General features: G+C 38.6%; 1 protein-coding gene across 4 annotated transcripts in view; it reads left to right on the top strand.

Annotated features, from left to right (window-relative positions):
• LOC133657075 (equilibrative nucleoside transporter 1-like) overlaps positions 1 to 25,694 on the top strand; it is a 110,526-nt gene that overhangs the window by 45,572 nt on the left and 39,260 nt on the right. For all 4 annotated transcript variants that reach the window (XM_062057990.1, XM_062057993.1, XM_062057991.1 and 1 more), the window contains exons 4-6: positions 11,573 to 11,748; positions 18,797 to 18,936; positions 19,972 to 20,106. In XM_062057990.1, the coding sequence (XP_061913974.1) occupies positions 11,573 to 11,748; positions 18,797 to 18,936; positions 19,972 to 20,106 (451 nt within the window). The remainder of the gene's footprint in view (positions 1 to 11,572; positions 11,749 to 18,796; positions 18,937 to 19,971; positions 20,107 to 25,694) is intronic.

Here is a 25,694-nt window from a genome sequence, read left to right as displayed (position 1 = left end):
CCCATCCTCACAAGTTACTATGACTCAATCAGCCTTACAGATGTCTCTGACGACAGGAGGGACTCTCTTTCTATAGTCACACATCAGGATAAGTTCAGAGAGAAAGAAAAAATCGACATTCCTCCTCTTCTTCTTCCAAAAAAAGCCATGACAAAGATAAAGAAAAGGTCAAGAAGGACAAAGGAGACAAAGGAGACAAACGTGACAAAACGGAGGAAATCAGAGACCTGTACGGTCTGAGGGGAAGCTTACCTTTTGACGAAGAGCCAATGCCCTTAGAGGCTGATCCTTGCACATTCCCATACGGCGGCAAAGGAGATGGCAAAGACGTGCACAGAACAGTCGAAAAGGAGAAAAATAAGAAAATCAAGGACTCCACCAAGGACAAGATATGGCAAAACCCTCAACTTGAAAAGCAACATCTACAAATTGGATCCGCTGGTTGATAATGGTATCCTGAGAGTGGGAGGTAGAATAAACAGAAGTGCAATGCACGGCCGTGCACCAGAAGAACCCAATTATTCTCCCTAAAGGTTCCCACATATCTAACCTCATCCTGGAACATATCCATCATCAAGTCAGACACTCAGGAAGAAGCCATATGCTTTCAGGCTAAGTCAAAAGTTTTGGCTCCCTCATGCTAACTCCTTATCCAGGAAAATCTTTAGAAAATGTATTTTGCAGACGGATGCAAGCAAGACTATGGAACAAGGAAACACATAACAAGACCATGGAACAAGGAAACACATAACAAGACCATGGACCATGGAACAAGGAAACAAATAACAAAACCATGGACCAAGGAACAAGGAAACACATAACAAAACCATGGACCAAGGAACAAGGAAACACATAACAAAACCATGGACCAAGGAACAAGGAAACACATAACAAAACCATGGACCATGGAACAAGGAAACACATAACAAGACCATGGACCATGGAACAAGGAAACACATAACAAAACCATGGACCACGGAACAAGGAAACACATAACAAGACCATGGACCATGGAACAAGGAAACACATAACAAGACCATAGACCATGGAACAAGGAAACACATAACAAAACCGTGGACCAAGGAACAAGGAAACCCATAACAAGACCATGAACCATGGAACAAGGAAACACATAACCAGCGCCACTAACGGGGCCCAAAGAGAGCGCTCAAGCCCAGAGGTGTCACGATGTACGTGAAAGCAAAACCAGGGCTGGACCAAGCAGTCCACTCAAGTCCGACAGCAAAGAAGACCAGCCCATGATTGTGATAGTGATGAGGCAGGGGCAAATAGTGCTGGACTTAAAGAAACTCATGGATTATGGGCCAAATTGTAAAGACATTTCCAGATGCCAAAGGCTTCGTGAGAAGTGTTTTGGTTAAAACCAAGACCAACACGGTTCAACGACCAATAGATAAGCTCTGCCTGCTGATGGACTGAGGGGGGATTCGGTTCTCCAGCCTCGATGACTCGATGACCGCTTCAGATAGTCTGATAAGACTATGGACTTTGATGAGACTTGAATAGTAACTCAATTCATTTTTATTTTGAAGAACATAATTGTTTGGATTGTATTGTTCTATTACAGCTCCTTTTGAATAATATTATTTATGTATTGTTTTGCGGAGAATATTTTTTGTTTGTGAAAATAAATTATGATCATTTGGAATCTCGACATATCTCCGCGAGTGCTTATTAAGGAATTTAGTGAGTCATAGACCTCCTCCTAAGGACTACTCTGCAATCTTTATTTTTATTTTTGCGAACATTTTTTAACGCAAAAGTAGCCGTAACAAGTAGTGTTGAGGTTGTTTCAGTGAAGGTCATTGCCAAGTACTAGATGTAGAAGTAGTGTTGAGGTTGTTTCATTGAAGGTCATTGCCAAGTACTAGATGTAGAAGTAGTGTTGAGGTTGTTTCAGTGAAGGTCATTGCCAAGTACTAGATGTAGAAGTAGTGTTGAGGTTGTTTCAGTGCCAAGTACTAGATGTAGAAGTAGTGTTGAGGTTGTTTCAGTGAAGGTCATTGCCAAGTACTAGATGTAGAAGTAGTGTTGAGGTTGTTTCAGTAAAGGTCATTGCCAAGTACTAGGCAAGGCAAGGCAAGGCAACTTTATTTGTATAGCGCTGTTCATACACAAGGCAGACTCAAAGTGCTTCACAGACAACAAAGTGAAATGAAAGAAAATAAAAGCAAAATTAAAATGCAGACAATAAAAATAAAAACAGTGCAGACGTTAAAAGTTAAAAGATTAAAAGATTTAGCTGAAAGCTAAGGTGAACATAAAAGTCTTCAGTCTAGTTTTAAAAGTAGTGAGAGTTGGGGAGAGTCTGACATCTTCAGGAAGTTTATTCCAGCTATGTGTTGCATAGTGACTGAATGATGATCTCCCTTGATTTGAGTTTACTCTTGGAACCGCTAACAGATTGGTCTCAGAAGATCTTAGTGATCTAGATGTAGAAGTAGTGTTGAGGTTGTTTCAGTGAAGGTCATTGCCAAGTACTAGATGTAGAAGTAGTGTTGAGGTTGTTTCAGTGAAGGTCATTGCCAAGTACTAGATGTAGAAGTAGTGTTGAGGTTGTTTCAGTGAAGGTCATTGCCAAGTACTAGATGTAGAAGTTGTTTCAGTGAAGGTCATTGCCAAGTACTAGATGTAGAAGTAGTGTTGAGGTTGTTTCAGTGAAGGTCATTGCCAAGTACTAGATGTAGAAGTAGTGTTGAGGTTGTTTTAGTGAAGGTAATTGCCAAGTACTAGATGTAGAAGTAGTGTTGAGGTTGTTTCATTGAAGGTCATTGCCAAGTACTAGATGTAGAAGTTGTTTCAGTGAAGGTCATTGCCAAGTACTAGATGTAGAAGTTGTTTCAGTGAAGGTCATTGCCAAGTACTAGATGTAGAAGTAGTGTTGAAGTTGTTTCAGTGAAGGTCATTGCCAAGTACTAGATGTAGAAGTTGTTTCAGTGAAGGTCATTGCCAAGTACTAGATGTAGAAGTTGTTTCAGTGAAGGTCATTGCCAAGTACTAGATGTAGGAGTAGTGTTGAGGTTGTTTCAGTGAAGGTCATTGCCAAGTAATAGATGTAGAAGTTGTTTCAGTGAAGGTCATTGCCAAATACTCACTGTAGAAGTTGTTTCAGTGAAGGTCATTGCCACGTACTAGATGTAGAAGTTGTTTCAGTGAAGGTCATTGCCAAGTACTAGTTGTAGAAGTAGTGTTGAGGTTGTTTCAGTGAAGGTCATTGCCAAGTACTAGATGTAGGAGTAGTGTTGAGGTTGTTTCAGTGAAGGTCATTGCCAAGTACTAGATGTAGGAGTAGTGTTGAGGTTGTTTCAGTGAAGGTCATTGCCAAGTACTAGATGTAGAAGTTGTTTCAGTGAAGGTCATTGCCAAGTACTCGAATTAGAAGTTGTTTCAGTGAAGGTCATTGCCAAGTACTAGATGTAGAAGTAGTGTTGAGGTTGTTCCAGTGAAGGTCATTGCCAGGTACTAGTTGTAGAAGTAGTGTTGAGGTTGTTTCAGTGAAGGTCATTGCCAAGTACTAGATGTAGGAGTAGTGTTGAGGTTGTTTCAGTGAAGGTCATTGCCAAGTATTAGATGTAGAAGTAGTGTTGAGGTTTTTTCAGTGAAGGTCATTGCCAAGTACTAGATGTAGAAGTAGTGTTGAGGTTGTTTCAGTGAAGGTCATTGCCAAGTACTAGATGTAGGAGTAGTGTTGAGGTTGTTTCAGTGAAGGTCATTGCCAAGTATTAGATGTAGAAGTAGTGTTGAGGTTGTTTCAGTGAAGGTCATTGCCAAGTACTAGATGTAGGAGTAGTGTTGAGGTTTTTTTGGTGAAGGTCATTCCCAAGTACTAGATTGGGAAGTAGTGTTGAGGTTGTTTCAGTGAAGGTCATTGCCAAGTACTAGATGTAGAAGTAGTGTTGAGGTTGTTTCAGTAAAGGTCATTGCCAAGTACTAGATGTAGAAGTAGTGTTGAGGTTGTTTCAGTGAAGGTCATTGCCAAGTACTGGATTGGGAAGTAGTGTTGAGGTTGTTTCAGTGAAGGTCATTGCCAAGTACTAGATGTAGGAGTAGTGTTGAGGTTGTTTCAGTGAAGGTCATTGCCAAGTACTCGATGTAGAAGTTGTTTCAGTGAAGGTCATTGCCAAGTACTAGATGTAGAAGTAGTGTTGAGGTTGTTTCAGTGAAGGTCATTGCCAAGTACTAGTTGTAGAAGTAGTGTTGAGGTTGTTTCAGTGAAGGTCATTGCCAAGTACTAGATGTAGGAGTAGTGTTGAGGTTGTTTCAGTGAAGGTCATTGCCAAGTACTAGATGTAGGAGTAGTGTTGAGGTATTTTCGGTGAAGGTCATTACCAAGTACTAGATTGGGAAGTAGTGTTGAGGTTGTTTCAGTGAAGGTCATTGCCAAGTACTAGATGTAGAAGTAATGTTGAGGTTGTTTCAGTAAAGGTCATTGCCAAGTACTAGATGTAGAAGTAGTGTTGAGGTTGTTTCAGTGAAGGTCATTGCCAAGTACTAGATGTAGAAGTAGTGTTAAGGTTGTTTCAGTGAAGGTCATTGCCAAGCACTAGATGTAGAAGTAGTGTTGAGGTTGTTTCAGTGAAGGTCATTGCCAAGTACTAGATGTAGAAGTAGTGTTGAGGTTGTTTCAGTGAAGGTCATTGCCAAGTACTAGATGTAGAAGTTGTTTCAGTGAAGGTCATTGCCAAGTACTCGATGTATAAGTTGTTTCAGTGAAGGTCATTGCCAAGTACTAGATGTAGGAGTAGTGTTGAGGTTGTTTCAGTGAAGGTCATTGCCAAGTACTAGATGTAGAAGTAGTGTTGAGGTTGTTTCAGTGAAGGTCATTGCCAAGTACTAGATGTAGGAGTAGTGTTGAGGTTGTTTCAGTGAAGGTCATTGCCAAGTACTAGATGTAGAAGTAGTGTTGAGGTTGTTTCAGTGAAGGTCATTGTCAAGTACTAGATGTAGAAGTAGTGTTGAGGTTGTTTCAGTGAAGGTCATTGCCAAGTACTAGATGTAGGAGTAGTGTTGAGGTTGTTTCAGTGAAGGTCATTGCCAAGTACTAGATGTATAAGTAGTGTTGAGGTTGTTTCAGTGAAGGTCATTGCCAAGTACTAGATGTAGGAGTAGTGTTGAGGTTGTTTCAGTGAAGGTCATTGCCAAGTACTAGATGTAGAAGTTGTTTCAGTGAAGGTCATTGCCAAGTACTCGAATTAGAAGTTGTTTCAGTGAAGGTCATTGCCAAGTACTAGATGTAGAAGTAGTGTTGAGGTTGTTCCAGTGAAGGTCATTGCCAGGTACTAGTTGTAGAAGTAGTGTTGAGGTTGTTTCAGTGAAGGTCATTGCCAAGTACTAGATGTAGGAGTAGTGTTGAGGTTGTTTCAGTGAAGGTCATTGCCAAGTATTAGATGTAGAAGTAGTGTTGAGGTTTTTTCAGTGAAGGTCATTGCCAAGTACTAGATGTAGAAGTAGTGTTGAGGTTGTTTCAGTGAAGGTCATTGCCAAGTACTAGATGTAGGAGTAGTGTTGAGGTTGTTTCAGTGAAGGTCATTGCCAAGTATTAGATGTAGAAGTAGTGTTGAGGTTGTTTCAGTGAAGGTCATTGCCAAGTACTAGATGTAGGAGTAGTGTTGAGGTTTTTTTGGTGAAGGTCATTCCCAAGTACTAGATTGGGAAGTAGTGTTGAGGTTGTTTCAGTGAAGGTCATTGCCAAGTACTAGATGTAGAAGTAGTGTTGAGGTTGTTTCAGTAAAGGTCATTGCCAAGTACTAGATGTAGAAGTAGTGTTGAGGTTGTTTCAGTGAAGGTCATTGCCAAGTACTGGATTGGGAAGTAGTGTTGAGGTTGTTTCAGTGAAGGTCATTGCCAAGTACTAGATGTAGGAGTAGTGTTGAGGTTGTTTCAGTGAAGGTCATTGCCAAGTACTCGATGTAGAAGTTGTTTCAGTGAAGGTCATTGCCAAGTACTAGATGTAGAAGTAGTGTTGAGGTTGTTTCAGTGAAGGTCATTGCCAAGTACTAGTTGTAGAAGTAGTGTTGAGGTTGTTTCAGTGAAGGTCATTGCCAAGTACTAGATGTAGGAGTAGTGTTGAGGTTGTTTCAGTGAAGGTCATTGCCAAGTACTAGATGTAGGAGTAGTGTTGAGGTATTTTCGGTGAAGGTCATTACCAAGTACTAGATTGGGAAGTAGTGTTGAGGTTGTTTCAGTGAAGGTCATTGCCAAGTACTAGATGTAGAAGTAATGTTGAGGTTGTTTCAGTAAAGGTCATTGCCAAGTAGTAGATGTAGAAGTAGTGTTAAGGTTGTTTCAGTGAAGGTCATTGCCAAGCACTAGATGTAGAAGTAGTGTTGAGGTTGTTTCAGTGAAGGTCATTGCCAAGTACTAGATGTAGAAGTAGTGTTGAGGTTGTTTCAGTGAAGGTCATTGCCAAGTACTAGATGTAGAAGTAGTGTTAAGGTTGTTTCAGTGAAGGTCATTGCCAAGCACTAGATGTAGAAGTAGTGTTGAGGTTGTTTCAGTGAAGGTCATTGCCAAGTACTAGATGTAGAAGTAGTGTTGAGGTTGTTTCAGTGAAGGTCATTGCCAAGTACTAGATGTAGAAGTTGTTTCAGTGAAGGTCATTGCCAAGTACTCGATGTATAAGTTGTTTCAGTGAAGGTCATTGCCAAGTACTAGATGTAGGAGTAGTGTTGAGGTTGTTTCAGTGAAGGTCATTGCCAAGTACTAGATGTAGAAGTAGTGTTGAGGTTGTTTCAGTGAAGGTCATTGCCAAGTACTAGATGTAGGAGTAGTGTTGAGGTTGTTTCAGTGAAGGTCATTGCCAAGTACTAGATGTAGAAGTAGTGTTGAGGTTGTTTCAGTGAAGGTCATTGTCAAGTACTAGATGTAGAAGTAGTGTTGAGGTTGTTTCAGTGAAGGTCATTGCCAAGTACTAGATGTAGGAGTAGTGTTGAGGTTGTTTCAGTGAAGGTCATTGCCAAGTACTAGATGTATAAGTAGTGTTGAGGTTGTTTCAGTGAAGGTCATTGCCAAGTACTAGATGTAGGAGTAGTGTTGAGGTTGTTTCAGTGAAGGTCATTGCCAAGTACTAGATGTAGAAGTAGTGTTGAGGTTGTTTCAGTGAAGGTCATTGCCAAGTACTAGATGTAGGAGTAGTGTTGAGGTTGTTTCAGTGAAGGTCATTGCCAAGTACTAGATGTAGAAGTAGTGTTGAGGTTGTTTCAGTGAAGGTCATTGCCAAGTACTAGATGTAGGAGTAGTGTTGAGGTTGTTTCAGTGAAGGTCATTGCCAAGTACTAGATGTAGAAGTAGTGTTGAGGTTGTTTCAGTGAAGGTCATTGCCAAGTACTAGATGTAGGAGTAGTGTTGAGGTTGTTTCAGTGAAGGTCATTGCCAAGTACTAGATGTAGAAGTAGTGTTGAGGTTGTTTCAGTGAAGGTCATTGCCAAGTACTAGATGTAGGAGTAGTGTTGAGGTTGTTTCAGTGAAGGTCATTGCCAAGTACTAGATGTAGGAGTAGTGTTGAGGTTGTTTCAGTGAAGGTCATTGCCAAGTACTAGATGTAGAAGTAGTGTTGAGGTTGTTTCAGTGAAGGTCATTGCCAAGTACTAGATGTAGGAGTAGTGTTGAGGTTGTTTCAGTGAAGGTCATTGCCAAGTACTAGATGTAGAAGTAGTGTTGAGGTTGTTTCAGTGAAGGTCATTGCCAAGTACTAGATGTAGAAGTAGTGTTGAGGTTATTTCAGTGAAGGTCATTGCCAAGTACTAGATGTAGAAGTAGTGTTGAGGTTGTTTCAGTGAAGGTCATTGCCAAGTACTAGATGTAGGAGTAGTGTTGAGGTTGTTTCAGTGAAGGTCATTGCCAAGTACTAGATGTAGAAGTAGTGTTGAGGTTGTTTCAGTGAAGGTCATTGCCAAGTACTAGATGTAGGAGTAGTGTTGAGGTTGTTTCAGTGAAGGTCATTGCCAAGTACTAGATGTAGAAGTAGTGTTGAGGTTGTTTCAGTGAAGGTCATTGCCAAGTACTAGATGTAGGAGTAGTGTTGAGGTTGTTTCAGTGAAGGTCATTGCCAAGTACTAGATGTAGAAGTAGTGTTGAGGTTGTTTCAGTGAAGGTCATTGCCAAGTACTAGATGTAGAAGTAGTGTTGAGGTTGTTTCAGTGAAGGTCATTGCCAAGTACTAGATGTAGGAGTAGTGTTGAGGTTGTTTCAGTGAAGGTCATTGCCAAGTACTCGATGTATAAGTTGTTTCAGTGAAGGTCATTGCCAAGTACTAGATGTAGGAGTAGTGTTGAGGTTGTTTCAGTGAAGGTCATTGCCAAGTACTAGATGTAGAAGTAGTGTTGAGGTTGTTTCAGTGAAGGTCATTGCCAAGTACTAGATGTAGGAGTAGTGTTGAGGTTGTTTCAGTGAAGGTCATTGCCAAGTACTAGATGTAGAAGTAGTGTTGAGGTTGTTTCAGTGAAGGTCATTGTCAAGTACTAGATGTAGAAGTAGTGTTGAGGTTGTTTCAGTGAAGGTCATTGCCAAGTACTAGATGTAGGAGTAGTGTTGAGGTTGTTTCAGTGAAGGTCATTGCCAAGTACTAGATGTAGAAGTAGTGTTGAGGTTGTTTCAGTGAAGGTCATTGCCAAGTACTAGATGTAGGAGTAGTGTTGAGGTTGTTTCAGTGAAGGTCATTGCCAAGTACTAGATGTAGAAGTAGTGTTGAGGTTGTTTCAGTGAAGGTCATTGCCAAGTACTAGATGTAGGAGTAGTGTTGAGGTTGTTTCAGTGAAGGTCATTGCCAAGTACTAGATGTAGAAATAGTGTTGAGGTTGTTTCAGTGAAGGTCATTGCCAAGTACTAGATGTAGGAGTAGTGTTGAGGTTGTTTCAGTGAAGGTCATTGCCAAGTACTAGATGTAGAAGTAGTGTTGAGGTTGTTTCAGTGAAGGTCATTGCCAAGTACTAGATGTAGGAGTAGTGTTGAGGTTGTTTCAGTGAAGGTCATTGCCAAGTACTAGATGTAGAAGTAGTGTTGAGGTTGTTTCAGTGAAGGTCATTGCCAAGTACTAGATGTAGGAGTAGTGTTGAGGTTGTTTCAGTGAAGGTCATTGCCAAGTACTAGATGTAGAAGTAGTGTTGAGGTTGTTTCAGTGAAGGTCATTGCCAAGTACTAGATGTAGGAGTAGTGTTGAGGTTGTTTCAGTGAAGGTCATTGCCAAGTACTAGATGTAGGAGTAGTGTTGAGGTTGTTTCAGTGAAGGTCATTGCCAAGTACTAGATGTAGAAGTAGTGTTGAGGTTGTTTCAGTGAAGGTCATTGCCAAGTACTAGATGTAGGAGTAGTGTTGAGGTTGTTTCAGTGAAGGTCATTGCCAAGTACTAGATGTAGAAGTAGTGTTGAGGTTGTTTCAGTGAAGGTCATTGCCAAGTACTAGATGTAGAAGTAGTGTTGAGGTTATTTCAGTGAAGGTCATTGCCAAGTACTAGATGTAGAAGTAGTGTTGAGGTTGTTTCAGTGAAGGTCATTGCCAAGTACTAGATGTAGGAGTAGTGTTGAGGTTGTTTCAGTGAAGGTCATTGCCAAGTACTAGATGTAGAAGTAGTGTTGAGGTTGTTTCAGTGAAGGTCATTGCCAAGTACTAGATGTAGGAGTAGTGTTGAGGTTGTTTCAGTGAAGGTCATTGCCAAGTACTAGATGTAGAAGTAGTGTTGAGGTTGTTTCAGTGAAGGTCATTGCCAAGTACTAGATGTAGGAGTAGTGTTGAGGTTGTTTCAGTGAAGGTCATTGCCAAGTACTAGATGTAGAAGTAGTGTTGAGGTTGTTTCAGTGAAGGTCATTGCCAAGTACTAGATGTAGAAGTAGTGTTGAGGTTGTTTCAGTGAAGGTCATTGCCAAGTACTAGATGTAGGAGTAGTGTTGAGGTTGTTTCAGTGAAGGTCATTGCCAAGTACTCGATGTATAAGTTGTTTCAGTGAAGGTCATTGCCAAGTACTAGATGTAGGAGTAGTGTTGAGGTTGTTTCAGTGAAGGTCATTGCCAAGTACTAGATGTAGAAGTAGTGTTGAGGTTGTTTCAGTGAAGGTCATTGCCAAGTACTAGATGTAGGAGTAGTGTTGAGGTTGTTTCAGTGAAGGTCATTGCCAAGTACTAGATGTAGAAGTAGTGTTGAGGTTGTTTCAGTGAAGGTCATTGTCAAGTACTAGATGTAGAAGTAGTGTTGAGGTTGTTTCAGTGAAGGTCATTGCCAAGTACTAGATGTAGGAGTAGTGTTGAGGTTGTTTCAGTGAAGGTCATTGCCAAGTACTAGATGTAGAAGTAGTGTTGAGGTTGTTTCAGTGAAGGTCATTGCCAAGTACTAGATGTAGGAGTAGTGTTGAGGTTGTTTCAGTGAAGGTCATTGCCAAGTACTAGATGTAGAAGTAGTGTTGAGGTTGTTTCAGTGAAGGTCATTGCCAAGTACTAGATGTAGGAGTAGTGTTGAGGTTGTTTCAGTGAAGGTCATTGCCAAGTACTAGATGTAGAAATAGTGTTGAGGTTGTTTCAGTGAAGGTCATTGCCAAGTACTAGATGTAGGAGTAGTGTTGAGGTTGTTTCAGTGAAGGTCATTGCCAAGTACTAGATGTAGAAGTAGTGTTGAGGTTGTTTCAGTGAAGGTCATTGCCAAGTACTAGATGTAGGAGTAGTGTTGAGGTTGTTTCAGTGAAGGTCATTGCCAAGTACTAGATGTAGAAGTAGTGTTGAGGTTGTTTCAGTGAAGGTCATTGCCAAGTACTAGATGTAGGAGTAGTGTTGAGGTTGTTTCAGTGAAGGTCATTGCCAAGTACTAGATGTAGAAGTAGTGTTGAGGTTGTTTCAGTGAAGGTCATTGCCAAGTACTAGATGTAGGAGTAGTGTTGAGGTTGTTTCAGTGAAGGTCATTGCCAAGTACTAGATGTAGAAGTAGTGTTGAGGTTGTTTCAGTGAAGGTCATTGCCAAGTACTAGATGTAGAAGTAGTGTTGAGGTTATTTCAGTGAAGGTCATTGCCAAGTACTAGATGTAGAAGTAGTGTTGAGGTTGTTTCAGTGAAGGTCATTGCCAAGTACTAGATGTAGGAGTAGTGTTGAGGTTGTTTCAGTGAAGGTCATTGCCAAGTACTAGATGTAGAAGTAGTGTTGAGGTTGTTTCAGTGAAGGTCATTGCCAAGTACTAGATGTAGGAGTAGTGTTGAGGTTGTTTCAGTGAAGGTCATTGCCAAGTACTAGATGTAGGAGTAGTGTTGAGGTTGTTTCAGTGAAGGTCATTGCCAAGTACTAGATGTAGAAGTAGTGTTGAGGTTGTTTCAGTGAAGGTCATTGCCAAGTACTAGATGTAGAAGTAGTGTTGAGGTTGTTTCAGTGAAGGTCATTGCCAAGTACTAGATGTAGAAGTAGTGTTGAGGTTGTTTCAGTGAAGGTCATTGCCAAGTACTAGATGTAGGAGTAGTGTTGAGGTTGTTTCAGTGAAGGTCATTGCCAAGTACTAGATGTAGAAGTAGTTTAACAGAATCTTGTAATACAACAACTGATTATACCAAGTGTGCTTCAATGATTGATCGTTCCTCCTCAGTACTTCACCAGTCGGCTGAAGGACTCCCCCACAGAGTTCAACCAGACGGCCAACCAGACCAACGTTGGCCTGGACACGCGTAACGTCCTGGAGTCCAAATTCAACAACGTGATGACGCTGTGCGCCATGGTGCCTCTGCTCATCTTCACCTGCCTCAACTCCTTCATCCACCAGAGGTATGCACGCCTACTTCTGCTTCATACAGATGACACCAATGATACTTTTTACAAGAAGTAAATGTGTCATGGGTTTGTTTTTTTTATCAAAGTAACATGGAAGAGGATTGATCTTTTTTACAATGAAACACACAAATGAACAATGCAGTTGAACACATCCTACAACTTTAAAAAGCATAAATACATTTCCACGTTCTTTCTGTATTAGTGTGATGACTTCTGGTCTATCATCATCATCATCCAACATTTGAACTTCTTTTCCCTCGCCTCTTGTAGCCTTGATATGAAATATCTATTCCTTTGCAATGTTTAACATATTTTCAAAATATAAGAAGACTATACGTGCCACACTTTTGACTGAGATTTACTCAACAACACCCCTGCTGCTGGCAGCCAGTAGTGCGCTCCCGTTGTCTCAGCCATCCGTTTTCTACCGCTTGTCCCTTTCGGGGTCTCAGCTGCTTCCAAATGCCATGAATGGGAAATAAACGATTACTTTGGTTATCAATTCTGAGAGGCATGGTTTATGATCTCCAATAAACGTTCACCAGCTCTGAAGCCATGATGTCATCAGCAGCACAAGCTAGCTAGCTCTTTCTGATCACGGCGCTGATATGAATGAATTTGAATTAATGTATTTATTCCGGCAGACAGACATTTATAGCAACACTTCATCACTCTTTGACAGACATGCAACGGCACCCACCGAAAAGGGATACAGGAAGAAAGCAAGAATGCTTATCCATGTCCCGCCCCTAATTTACAATCAACTTATATGTTGGTTATATACTGTATTTTTCGGAGTATAAGTCGCTCCGGAGTATAAATCGCACCAACCGAAAATTCATAATAAAGAAGGAAAAAAACATATATAAGTCGTACTGAAGTATAAGTCGCATTTTTTGGGGGAAATGTATTTGATAAAAGCCAACACCAAGAATAGACATTTGAAAGGCAATATAAAATAAATAAAGAATAGTGAACAACAGGCTGAAATTTAATGGATGCATGACAACTTCAGAACAAGAATAACATATGCTGGAAAACACTTTGTCAACAGCATTGAGCGACCATGAGATTAGCTCCATCTTGCCTGGGTATCCTGAAGCCTTGTCTGGTGTAGTATGTCCCTTATTCCACAGTGAGTTCTTTTGCACCTGTGTGCCACAGTTGAGATAGTCCAAACAACTAGTCATGTTTTTGATAGTTTCCCAACAACACATTTTTTACCGCAAGGTTGAACACTCTTAGGCTAGAAGACAGTTTAATTTCACCGCTCACATTGTCCCACATTTTCACCACCTAACCCTTGAATGTGGAATTTACCATGTTATGTTTGAATTTCAGGACACCCCTGAGTTTATGTGGACCATCTCTGAGTAAAAACAGACTCTGTATATTTGCAGGTAGAGCCCTTTGTGAGGCCATAAACATAACTTGAAGGCTACTGTATTGGATTATATCATGTAGTTCAAGAAAATTACTCATTATGAACAGATCATTGGTATGAGCTCTATATGGGGCATAATGTATAATTCATCAGCACGTAAAATGTGCCACCAGAGGTGTAAACACCCTGGATAAAGTCTACTCTAACATAAAGCAGGGCTATAGGGCTATACAATTACCACACCTTGCCTTCTCAGATCACATGTCCCTGCTCATGACACCAGCATACACCCCCCTCAGGAAAAAAGCTCCCCCCACAACAAGGACCGTTCAAACGTGGCCAGATGGAGCTACGGAGCAGTTACAAGACTGCTTTGAAAGCACCGACTTGGACATCTTTGCACACCAGGACCTGGAACTGTACTCCTCATCTGTTTTAGGCTACATCAAACACTGTGTAGACACAGTCACAGTGGACAGGTGTATCCGGGTGTACCCTAACCAGAAACCCTGGATGACCAGAGAGGTCAAAATCCTGTTGAAGGAGAGAAATAGTGCTTTTGGAAATGGAGACGAGGCACTCTACAAGGCGTCAAGAATCCGTTTGGACAAAGGCATTAGGAGGGCTAAAGCGTCATACAAGCAGAAGATTGAGGGTCACTTCAGCAGTAACAACACAAGGCAGATGTGGCAAGGGATACAACACATCACCAACTACAAAACCAGCAACCGCGCCGCAGCCAGCAGGGACGCTTCATTGGCTGAGGAGTTAAACCACTTCTTCGCTCGTTTTGAGGTGGAGACACCGGAGGCATCACCACAGCCACCAGTGCACGGCAGCGACATCCTCACGGTGCAGGAGGTCAGGCGCACACTGCGAGCTGTAAACCCAAGGAAAGCGGCGGGACCAGATGGCGTGACAGGAAGGGTTCTGAAGGACTATGCGGACCAACTGGCAAATGTCTTTACTAAAATATTCAACCAGTCCCTATCACAGGGCTTGATTCCACCTTGCCTAAAGTCCTCCACAATAATCCCCCTGCCAAAGAAGGGAAACGCCAGCAGCCCAAATAACTACCGGCCAGTAGCTCTCACACCAACCATCATGAAGTGCTTTGAGAAACTGGTCTGAAGCCATATCACCGATTTCATACCACCTACACTCAACCCTCACCAGTTTGCATATAGAGCAAACCGATCTACAGAGAATGCTATAGCAACAGTACTCCATTCCACACTTACACATCTGGAAAAGCCAAGGAGCTATGTCAGGCTTTTCTTCATTGACTTCAGTAGTGCCTTTAACACCATTCTGTCGAGCGGACTGATTCCCAAGCTGCTGGAGTTAGGACTGTCTCAACAGATCTGTTACTGGATTAAGAAACCGCCCTCAGAGAGTGAAGGTCGGACACCATCTTTCCTCAACCCTCAGCGTCAGCACCGGTGCCCCACAGGGCTGTGTTTTGAGCCCCTTGCTTTTCAGTCTTTACACCCATGACTGTATTCCCATCCATCCTAGCAATTCCATCATCAAATTTGCGGATGATACTACAGTGGTGGGGCTCATCACAGAAGGGGACGAGACTGCCCATAGAGAAGAGGTGAAGGCACTGTCAGACCACTATGCAAAAAACAACCTCATTCTCAATCCCACAAAGACCAAGGAGCTGATTGTTGATTTCAGGAAAAAAAATCACTGAGCTCATCCAGCCCATCTACATCATGGGAGAGGAGGTGGAAAGGGTCTCAGAGTGCAAGTTCCTGGGCGTGAACATCTCAAGCAACATGACCTGGAAAAGCAACACCACTGCACTCCAGAAAAAAGGTCAGCAAAGACTGTATTTTCTGAGAAGGCTGAGGAAAATAGATCTGGCTGATAACCTGCTCCTGTCCTTCTATCGCTGCTCCATTGAGTCAATATGGCATCTCCGTGTGGTTTTCTAGCTGCACGGTGGCAGAGAGAAAGAGATTACAGGGGGTCATAAACGCGGCCCAGAAGATCACTGCATGTCCTCTTACATCTCTAGAGGACCTGCATAAGAGACACTGCAACAGGAGAGCAAACGGCATCCTCAAGGACTCATCCCACCCAGGTCACCACTGGCTTGAACTCTTACCCTCAGGGAGGCGCTATAAGACCATCAAAGCACGGACAAATAGACTGAAAAACGGTTTCTATCCTAGAGCTGTTATTGCCCTAAACTCTGCACTTACCTGAACACTCACCACTTTATTACTTGTTTACCTCTGATAAAGATCTACTGTGCAATATGTGGTTTTTTTTTAACATTTTATTATGTTTTTAAATTTTCAATTGTTTTATTATTGTTGTTGTCTTAACACTATTTCATATAGGTTTGTTTTAAAAGCACTGAGCTGGATTGCTGTCCAATTTCGTTGTTTCCATACAATGACAATAAAGGTATTCTGATTCTGATTCTGAATTGCCTTTTTCTGGAGCTTAAATAGCAGTTCAATAGTGTCGCGGTAGGTGTGCCTCCAAACTTCAGCGCAATACTGTAAATGTGGCAATAAAAGAGCTAAGTAAATCGTTCTTTGTGAATTTTGATTTAGTCATTTCTGCATTTTCCACAAAATGGAGACACCCTTTGCCAATTTAGACTGTACTGCTTTCACACGTGGTTTCCAAGTCAGTAGAGCGTCTATCTTAACCCCCAAGACCTTGTGTTAATTTACTCTATTTATAGACGTCCCACTAACTTCGATGTGTATCTTTTTTCCAGTCCCCTTCTCCCGAAGAGGATATAGTTTGTTTTTGAGAGATTTAGTGATCATTTATTTATTAAAAACCACAAATGATTTTTGGACAATTCACTGTTCACTGTGTTTACTAATTGAATTAAATATTTTCCAGAACAGAGGATGTTGGTGTCGTCCGCGAACAACACTAATTTTAGTACGTCAGATACTTTGACTACATCATGGATATATAATGTGAAAAGTTTTGGTCCCAAGACTGACCCCTGAGGGACCCCACAAATGATAACTCTGTCTGTTGATATGTTATTTCCCATCTGTACAAATTGTGTTCTCTTCGAGAGATAACTTTCATTTTAAAGAGGTCTCTCTAACTAAATATGTCTGCAGTTAGTTCATTAGAATACTGTGGTTTAATGTGTCAAAGGCTTTTTTTAGGTCAATAAAAATGCCAATAGCATAGAGTTTGTTGTCGACTAGTGCATCAAAGTCATTCCTGTGGAATGTTTTTTCCTAAAACCGTATTGGCTATCACACAACAGTCTGTTTATCAATGAATTTTTGTAATCTGGTCTGGAAAAGCCTCTCTAAGATTTTAGAGCATTGGGGTAGTAATGAAATTGGGCGGTAATTTGAAAACAAATGTTTATAACCGCTTTTATACAGAGGAAGCACTTTCGCCTTCTTCATTTTATCAGGAAAAACACCATTTGAAAAAGATAAATGACAGACACATGTCAGTGCTGGCCCTAGAGCCATGGAGATGTTTTTAACAGTCTCATTGATAAATATATAAGTATGTATTAGTGTTTATAACAACAATATGACTAATAATTGTTATTATTCAAGTCACCAAGTGTAAATGGACAGTGCTGTTATAAGTAGTTATTAGTGTTTATAACAACAATATGACTAATACTTATTATTCAAGTCACCAAGTGTAAATGGACAGTGCTGTTATAAGTAGTTATTAGTGTTTATAACAACAATATGACTAATACTTGTTATTCAAGTCACCAAGTGTAAATGGACAGTGCTGTTATAAGTAGTTAATAGTGTTTATAACAACAATATGACTAATACTTGTTATTCAAGTCACCAAGTGTAAATGGACAGTGCTGCTATAAGTAGTTATTAGTGTTTATAACAACAATATGACTAATACTTGTTATTCAAGTCACCAAGTGTAAATGGACAGTGCTGCTATAAGTAGTTATTAGTGTTTATAACAACAATATGACTAATACTTGTTTTTCAAGTCACCAAGTGTAAATGGACAGTGCTGTTATAAGTAGTTATTAGTGTTTATAACAACAATATGACTAATGTTATTCAAGTCACCAAGTGTAAATGGACTGTGCTGCTATAAGTAGTTATTAGTGTTTATAACAACAATATGACTAATACTTGTTGTTATTCAAGTCACCAAGTGTAAATGGACAGTGCTGCTATAAGTAGTTATTAGTGTTTATAACAACAATATGACTAATACTTGTTATTATTCAAGTCACCAAGTGTAAATGGACAGTGCTGCTATAAGTAGTTATTAGTGTTTATAACAACAATATGACTAATACTTATTATTATTCAAGTCACCAAGTGTAAATGGACAGTGCTGCTATAAGTAGTTATTAGTGTTTATAACAACAATATGACAAATACTTATTATTATTCAAGTCACCAAGTGTAAATGGACTGTGCTGCTATAAGTAGTTATTAGTGTGTATAACAACAATATGACTAATACTTGTTATTATTCAAGTCACCAAGTGTAAATAGTGTTGTTGTCGCTCTTTGGATGTTTTTAAAGGGTTTTGTGGAGCAGCTGCTATTGACTCCAATGTCAGCGGACTTTTATTGAAGTTTATTTCTAAATTAGAATCATTCAAATACATTTGCCTTCTTGTCTCCTGACTTAGGGTGATTGTGAAGGAAAGGCAACATTCCAAATTGTGAAGGAGTCAGTGAGCACAGACCTGTGTAGATGTTTGTGTGACTATGTGGACTTCTCTACAGTGTGTAGATGTTTGTGTGACTATGTGGACTTCTCTACAGTGTGTAGATGTTTGTGTGACTATGTGGACTTCTCTACAGTGTGTAGATGTTTGTGTGACTATGTGGACTTCTCTACAGTGTGTAGATGTTTGTGTGACTATGTGGACTTCTCTACAGTGTGTAGATGTTTGTGTGACTATGTGGACTTCTCTACAGTGTGTAGATGTTTGTGTGACTATGTGGACTTCTCTACAGTGTGTAGATGTTTGTGTGACTATGTGGACTTCTCTACAGTGTGTAGATGTTTGTGTGACTATGTGGACTTCTCTACAGTGTGTAGATGTTTGTGTGACTATGTGGACTTCTCTACAGTGTGTAGATGTTTGTGTGACTATGTGGACTTCTCTACAGTGTGTAGATGTTTGTGTGACTATGTGGACTTCTCTACAGTGTGTAGATGTTTGTGTGACTATGTGGACTTCTCTACAGTGTGTAGATGTTTGTGTGACTATGTGGACTTCTCTACAGTGTGTAGATGTTTGTGTGACTATGTGGACTTCTCTACAGTGTGTAGATGTTTGTGTGACTATGTGGACTTCTCTACAGTGTGTAGATGTTTGTGTGACTATGTGGACTTCTCTACAGTGTGTAGATGTTTGTGTGACTATGTGGACTTCTCTACAGTGTGTAGATGTTTGTGTGACTATGTGGACTTCTCTACAGTGTGTAGATGTTTGTGTGACTATGTGGACTTCTCTACAGTGTGTAGATGTTTGTGTGACTATGTGGACTTCTCTACAGTGTGTAGATGTTTGTGTGACTATGTGGACTTCTCTACAGTGTGTAGATGTTTGTGTGACTATGTGGACTTCTCTACAGTGTGTAGATGTTTGTGTGTTTCTCTAGCCTAACACCCCCTGGGAATGTTCTTGATGTTCCCCCTCAGGATCCCTCAGAAGCTGCGCATCTCTGGCAGCCTGACGGTCATCCTGGTGGTCTTCCTGCTGACGGCCCTGCTGGTGAAGGTGGATGTGACCCCGCTGGCCTTCTTCACGCTCACCATGATCAAGATCATCTTCATCAACTGTGAGTCCAGCCTGCTGTGGACTTGGACTCAATGTCATCTCATGTGTTTATTAGAAGCAGCAGCATTGGTGTCATCTCATGTGTTTATTAGAAGCAGCAGCATTGGTGTCATCTCATGTGTTTATTAGAAGCAGCAGCATTGGTGTCATCTCATGTGTTTATTAGAAGCAGCAGCATTGGTGTCATCTCATGTGTTTATTAGAAGCAGCAGCATTGGTGTCATCTCATGTGTTTATTAGAAGCAGCAGCATTGGTGTCATCTCATGTGTTTATTAGAAGGAGCAGCATTGGTGTCATCTCATGTGTTTATTAGAAGCAGCAGCATTGGTGTCATCTCATGTGTTTATTAGAAGCAGCAGCATTGGTGTCATCTCATGTGTTTATTAGAAGGAGCAGCATTGGTGTCATCTCATGTGTTTATTAGAAGGAGCAGCATTGGTGTCATCTCATGTGTTTATTAGAAGGAGCAGCATTGGTGTCATCTCATGTGTTTATTAGAAGCAGCAGCATTGGTGTCATCTCATGTGTTTATTAGAAGGAGCAGCATTGGTGTCATCTCATGTGTTTATTAGAAGGAGCAGCATTGGTGTCATCTCATGTGTTTATTAGAAGGAGCAGCATTGGTGTCATCTCATGTGTTTATTAGAAGCAGCAGCATTGGTGTCATCTCATGTGTTTATTAGAAGGAGCAGCATTGGTGTCATCTCATGTGTTTATTAGAAGGAGCAGCATTGGTGTCATCTCATGTGTTTATTAGAAGCAGCAGCATTGGTGTCATCTCATGTGTTTATTAGCAGCATCTTCAGTGTTGTCTTGTATGATAGTGTCTCCTTCCTCAGTGTTGTCTTGTGTGTGTGTGTGTGTGTGTGTGTGTGTGTGTGTGTGTGTGTGTGTGTGTGTGTGTGTGTGTGTGTGTGTGTGTGTGTGTGTGTGTGTGTGTGTGTGTGTGTGTGTGTGTGTGTGTGTGTGTGTGTGTGTGTGTGTGTGTGTGTGTGTGTGAGACTTGGACTTGCAACTTGTGTTCCTCCTCCTCAGCGTTCGGGGCCATCCTCCAAGGCAGCTTGTTTGGTGTGGCAGGGATTCTCCCCGCCTCCTACACCACACCCTTCATGAGCGGCCAGGGTCTCGCTGGCACCTTTGCTGCCTTCTCCATGATCTGTGCCCTGGCCAGTATGACACACACACACACACACACAACAGCCAGTATGACACACACGCACACAACAGCCAGTATGACACACACACACACACACACAACAGCCAGTATGACACACACACACACACACAACAGCCAGTATGACACACACACACACACACACACACAACATAGGAACTCTCATAAATATACATACATACATACATAGGAACGCTCATAAATATACATATATACATACATACATGTGAACTCTCATAAATATACATACATACATACATACATACATAGGAACTCTCATAAATATACATACATACATACATACATACATACATACATACACAGGAACTCTCATAAATATACATATATACATACATACATACATAGGAACTCTCATAAATATACATATATACATACATACATAGGAACTCTCATAAATATACATACATACATACATAGGAACTCTCATAAATATACATACATACATAGGAACTCTCATAAATATACATACATACATACATACATAGGAACTCTCATAAATATACATATACATATATATACATACATACATAGGAACTCTCATAAATATACATACATACATACATACATACATAGGAACTCTCATAAATATACATATATACATACATACATACATACATACATATGAACTCTCATAAATATATATACGTACATACATACATACGAACTCTCAAAAATATACATACATACATAGGAACTCTCATAAATATATATACATACATACATACATACATACATACATACATAGGAACTCTCATAAATATACATACATAGGAACTCTCAAATATACATACATACATACATACATACATAGGAACTCTCATAAATATACATATATACATACATAGGAACTGTCATAAATATACATACATACATAGGAACTCTCATAAATATACATACTTACATGCATAGGAACTCTCATAAATATACATACATACATACATACATACATACATACATACATACATACATACATACATACATACATACATACATAGGAACTCTCATAAATCTACATACATACATACATACATACATAGGAACTCTCATAAATATACATACATACATACATACATAATAACTATCATACATATACATACATACATACATACATACATACATACATACATACATACATAGGAACTCTCAAATATACATACATACATACATACATACATACATAGGAACTCTCAAATATACATACATACATACATACATAGGAACTCTCAAATATACATACATACATAGGAACGCTCATAAATATACATATATACATACATACATACATACATAGGAACTCTCATAAATATACATATATACATACATACATAGGAACTCTCATAAATATACATACATACATACATACATACATACATACACAGGAACTCTCATAAATATACATATATACATACATACATACATAGGAACTCTCATAAATATACATATATACATACATACATAGGAACTCTCATAAATATACATACATACATACATACATACATACATACATACATAGGAACTCTCATAAATATACATACATACATAGGAACTCTCATAAATATACATACATACATACATACATACATACATACATACATAGGAACTCTCATAAATATACATATATATACATACATACATACATACATACATAGGAACTCTCATAAATATACATACATACATACATACATACATACATACATACATAGGAACTCTCATAAATATACATATATACATATATACATACATACATACATATGAACTCTCATAAATATATATACGTACATACATACATACGAACTCTCAAAAATATACATACATACATACATAGGAACTCTCATAATATATATACATACATACATACATACATAGGAACTCTCATAAATATACATACATAGGAACTCTCAAATATACATACATACATACATACATACATACATACATAGGAACTGTCATAAATATACATATATACATACATAGGAACTGTCATAAATATACATATATACATACATAGGAACTGTCATAAATATACATACATAGGAACTGTCATAAATATACATACATACATAGGAACTCTCATAAATATACATACTTACATGCATAGGAACTCTCATAAATATACATACATACATACATAGGAACTCTCATAAATCTACATACATACATACATACATATGAACTCTCATAAATATATATACGTACATACATACATACGAACTCTCAAAAATATACATACATACATAGGAACTCTCATAAATATATATACATACATACATACATAGGAACTCTCATAAATATACATACATAGGAACTCTCAAATATACATACATACATACATACATAGGAACTCTAATAAATATACATATAAACATACATAGGAACTGTCATAAATATACATACATAGGAACTGTCATAAATATACATACATACATAGGAACTCTCATAAATATACATACTTACATGCATAGGAACTCTCATAAATATACATACATACATACATACATACATACATAGGAACTCTCATAAATATACATACTTACATGCATAGGAACTCTCATAAATATACATACATACATACATACATACATAGGAACTCTCATAAATATACATACATACATACATACATAGGAACTCACAAATATACATACATACCAGTGACGTGCAGTCAAGGGAGGCAGGTGAGGCGGGGCCTCACGTGCCATCATGGAAAGAAAAAAAATGTAAAAAGAAAAACAATTAATTCAATTGTTACTGTATATGTATCCAGTGATTATACTATAAAGTTATTTTCCATTTAACTTCACCAGTTTTAGATGAAAATGGCTGAATTTTCACATTTGCCGTTGAAATAGTGAGAAGAGACGGTGCGGTGATCAGCAGCCAGTTGAGGCGTCACTGCGTTGTGCCTCAACATGGATTGCGCAATGACTGGGCTAACTGCTGTGCAGTGAGAGCGTATTGCTATATGAATTGTATTATACATGTCCATAGTTGAGTTATCTGAGGTATATAATGTACAGTGTATACAGTCAACAACTGTATGTGTGTAAGTATTTCTTGTGCTGAGCAATCATAAAAAGGCTGCAAAAGACGCACTGGTTGAGGCTCGCAGTAATCCCGCCTCCTGGTGGTAGAGAATGCACCCCCGCCGTAGAATGCACCCCCTGATGGGAGTGTTATATCAACTAAAGCCCACACTTAAACTTTCCACGTGCAAGATTGAATCTATTTAAAAAAGTTATTTAATAAGAAGCCAAAAAGTGCAAAAACAATAATGTTGGTGTTGGAGTTGTCAGGGCCACAACATTAGGTACACCTGCAGACTGCAGCACGGATTTCATATTTCATTCATTCACAACTCCTCCAACATTATTGTTTTTGCACATTTTGGCTTCTTATTAAATAACTTTTTTAAATACATTCAATCTTGCACGTGAAAGTTTAAGTGTGGGCTTTAGTTGATATAACACTCCCGTCAGGGGGGTGCATTCTACGGCGGGGGTGCGTTAATCCAGCACAACAGCAGCGCATGGACTTCATTTATAAGTAAAGGTAAGACCATAATAACGTTTTTTTAAATTAAATGTGCTACAGTTTGTATGTGTAAAGTTAAAGTTAAGTTAAAGTAGCAATGATTGTCACACACACACTAGGTGTGGTGAAATTTGTCCTCTGCATTTGACCCATCCCCTTGATCACCCCCTGGGAGGTGAGGGGAGCAGTGGGCAGCACCGGCGCCGCGCCCGGGAATAATTTTTGGTGATTTAACCCCCAATTCTAACCCTTAATGCTGAGTGCCAAGCAGGGAAGAATGCTGGTATGAGCTTTTAAACATAACCCGTTAACTGCTGCCAATCAAATGGTGAATACGATACTCTCTAGGGTTCATATGTTTGTAAATCTGACCGTGATGAAGTCAGTGCCTCACCAGCCATGAACCTCACCGCACGTCACTGATACATACATACATAGGAACTCTCATAAATATACATACATACATACATACATACATACATACATACATACATACATAGGAACTCTCATAAATATACATACATACATACATACATACATACATACATAGGAACTCTCATAAACATACATACATAGGAACTCTCATAGCTATACATACATACATACATAGGAACTCTCATAAACATACATACATAGGAACTTTCAAATATATATACATACATACATAGGAACTCTCATAAACATACATACATAGGAACTCTCAAATATATATACATACATACATACATAGGAGCTCTCATACATATACAACATCAAGTAAAAAGAAATATGTCAATAATGAATAAAGCAAACTATGTTTTGCACCAAAAATAATTTCATATTCTCAACTGCTCGCTAGTGTTAGCATGTCTGAGTGGTTGTGCAGAAATATGATCAATAATTACATTATTAACATGTAATAACTAGTTGAGTTATAATAAAACATAATGATGATACATGCAGTGATTACAAATACATTATGTAGAAATATGATCAATAATTACATTATTAACATGTAATAACTAGATGAGTTATAATAAAACATAATGATGATACATGCAGTGATTACAAATACATTATGTAGAAATATGATCAATAATTACATTATTAACATGTAATAACTAGATGAGTTATAATAAAACATAATGATGATACATGCAGTGATTACAAATACATTATGTAGAAATATGATCAATAATTACATTATTAACATGTAATAACTAGATGAGTTATAATAAAACATAATGATGATACATGCAGTGATTACAAATACATTATGTAGAAATATGATCAATAATTACATTATTAACATGTAATAACTAGTTGAGTTATAATAAAACATAATGATGATACATGCAGTGATTAAAAATACATTATGTAGAAATATGATCAATAATTACATTATTAACATGTAATAACTAGTTGAGTTATAATAAAACATAATGATGATACATGCAGTGATTACAAATACATTATGTAGAAATATGATCAATAATTACATTGTTAACATGTAATAACTAGATGAGTTATAATAAAACATAATGATGATACATGCAGTGATTAGAAATACATTATGTAGAAATATGATCAATAATTACATTATTAACATGTAATAACTAGATGAGTTATAATAAAACATAATGATGATACATGCAGTGATTACAAATACATTATGTAGAAATATGATCAATAATTACATTATTAACATGTAATAACTAGATGAGTTATAATAAAACATAATGATGATACATGCAGTGATTACAAATACATTATGTAGAAATATGATCAATAATTACATTATTAACATGTAATAACTAGATGAGTTATAATAAAACATAATGATGATACATGCCGTGATTACAAATACATTATGTAGAAATATGATCAATAATTACATTATTAACATGTAATAACTAGATGAGTTATAATAAAACATAATGATGATACATGCAGTGATTACAAATACATTATGTAGAAATATGATCAATAATTACATTAACATGTTGATGGGCTCGTTTTGCCTATCCGATTTGAAGCTGAAATATTAGCCATTGCC

Source organism: Entelurus aequoreus, linkage group LG09 (assembly GCF_033978785.1).
Source record: "Entelurus aequoreus isolate RoL-2023_Sb linkage group LG09, RoL_Eaeq_v1.1, whole genome shotgun sequence".
NCBI classification, from domain to species: Eukaryota; Metazoa; Chordata; class Actinopteri; order Syngnathiformes; family Syngnathidae; genus Entelurus; species Entelurus aequoreus.
Note: the sequence above shows the minus strand (reverse complement) of the source record. Positions and strands in the feature narration are given on the sequence as shown.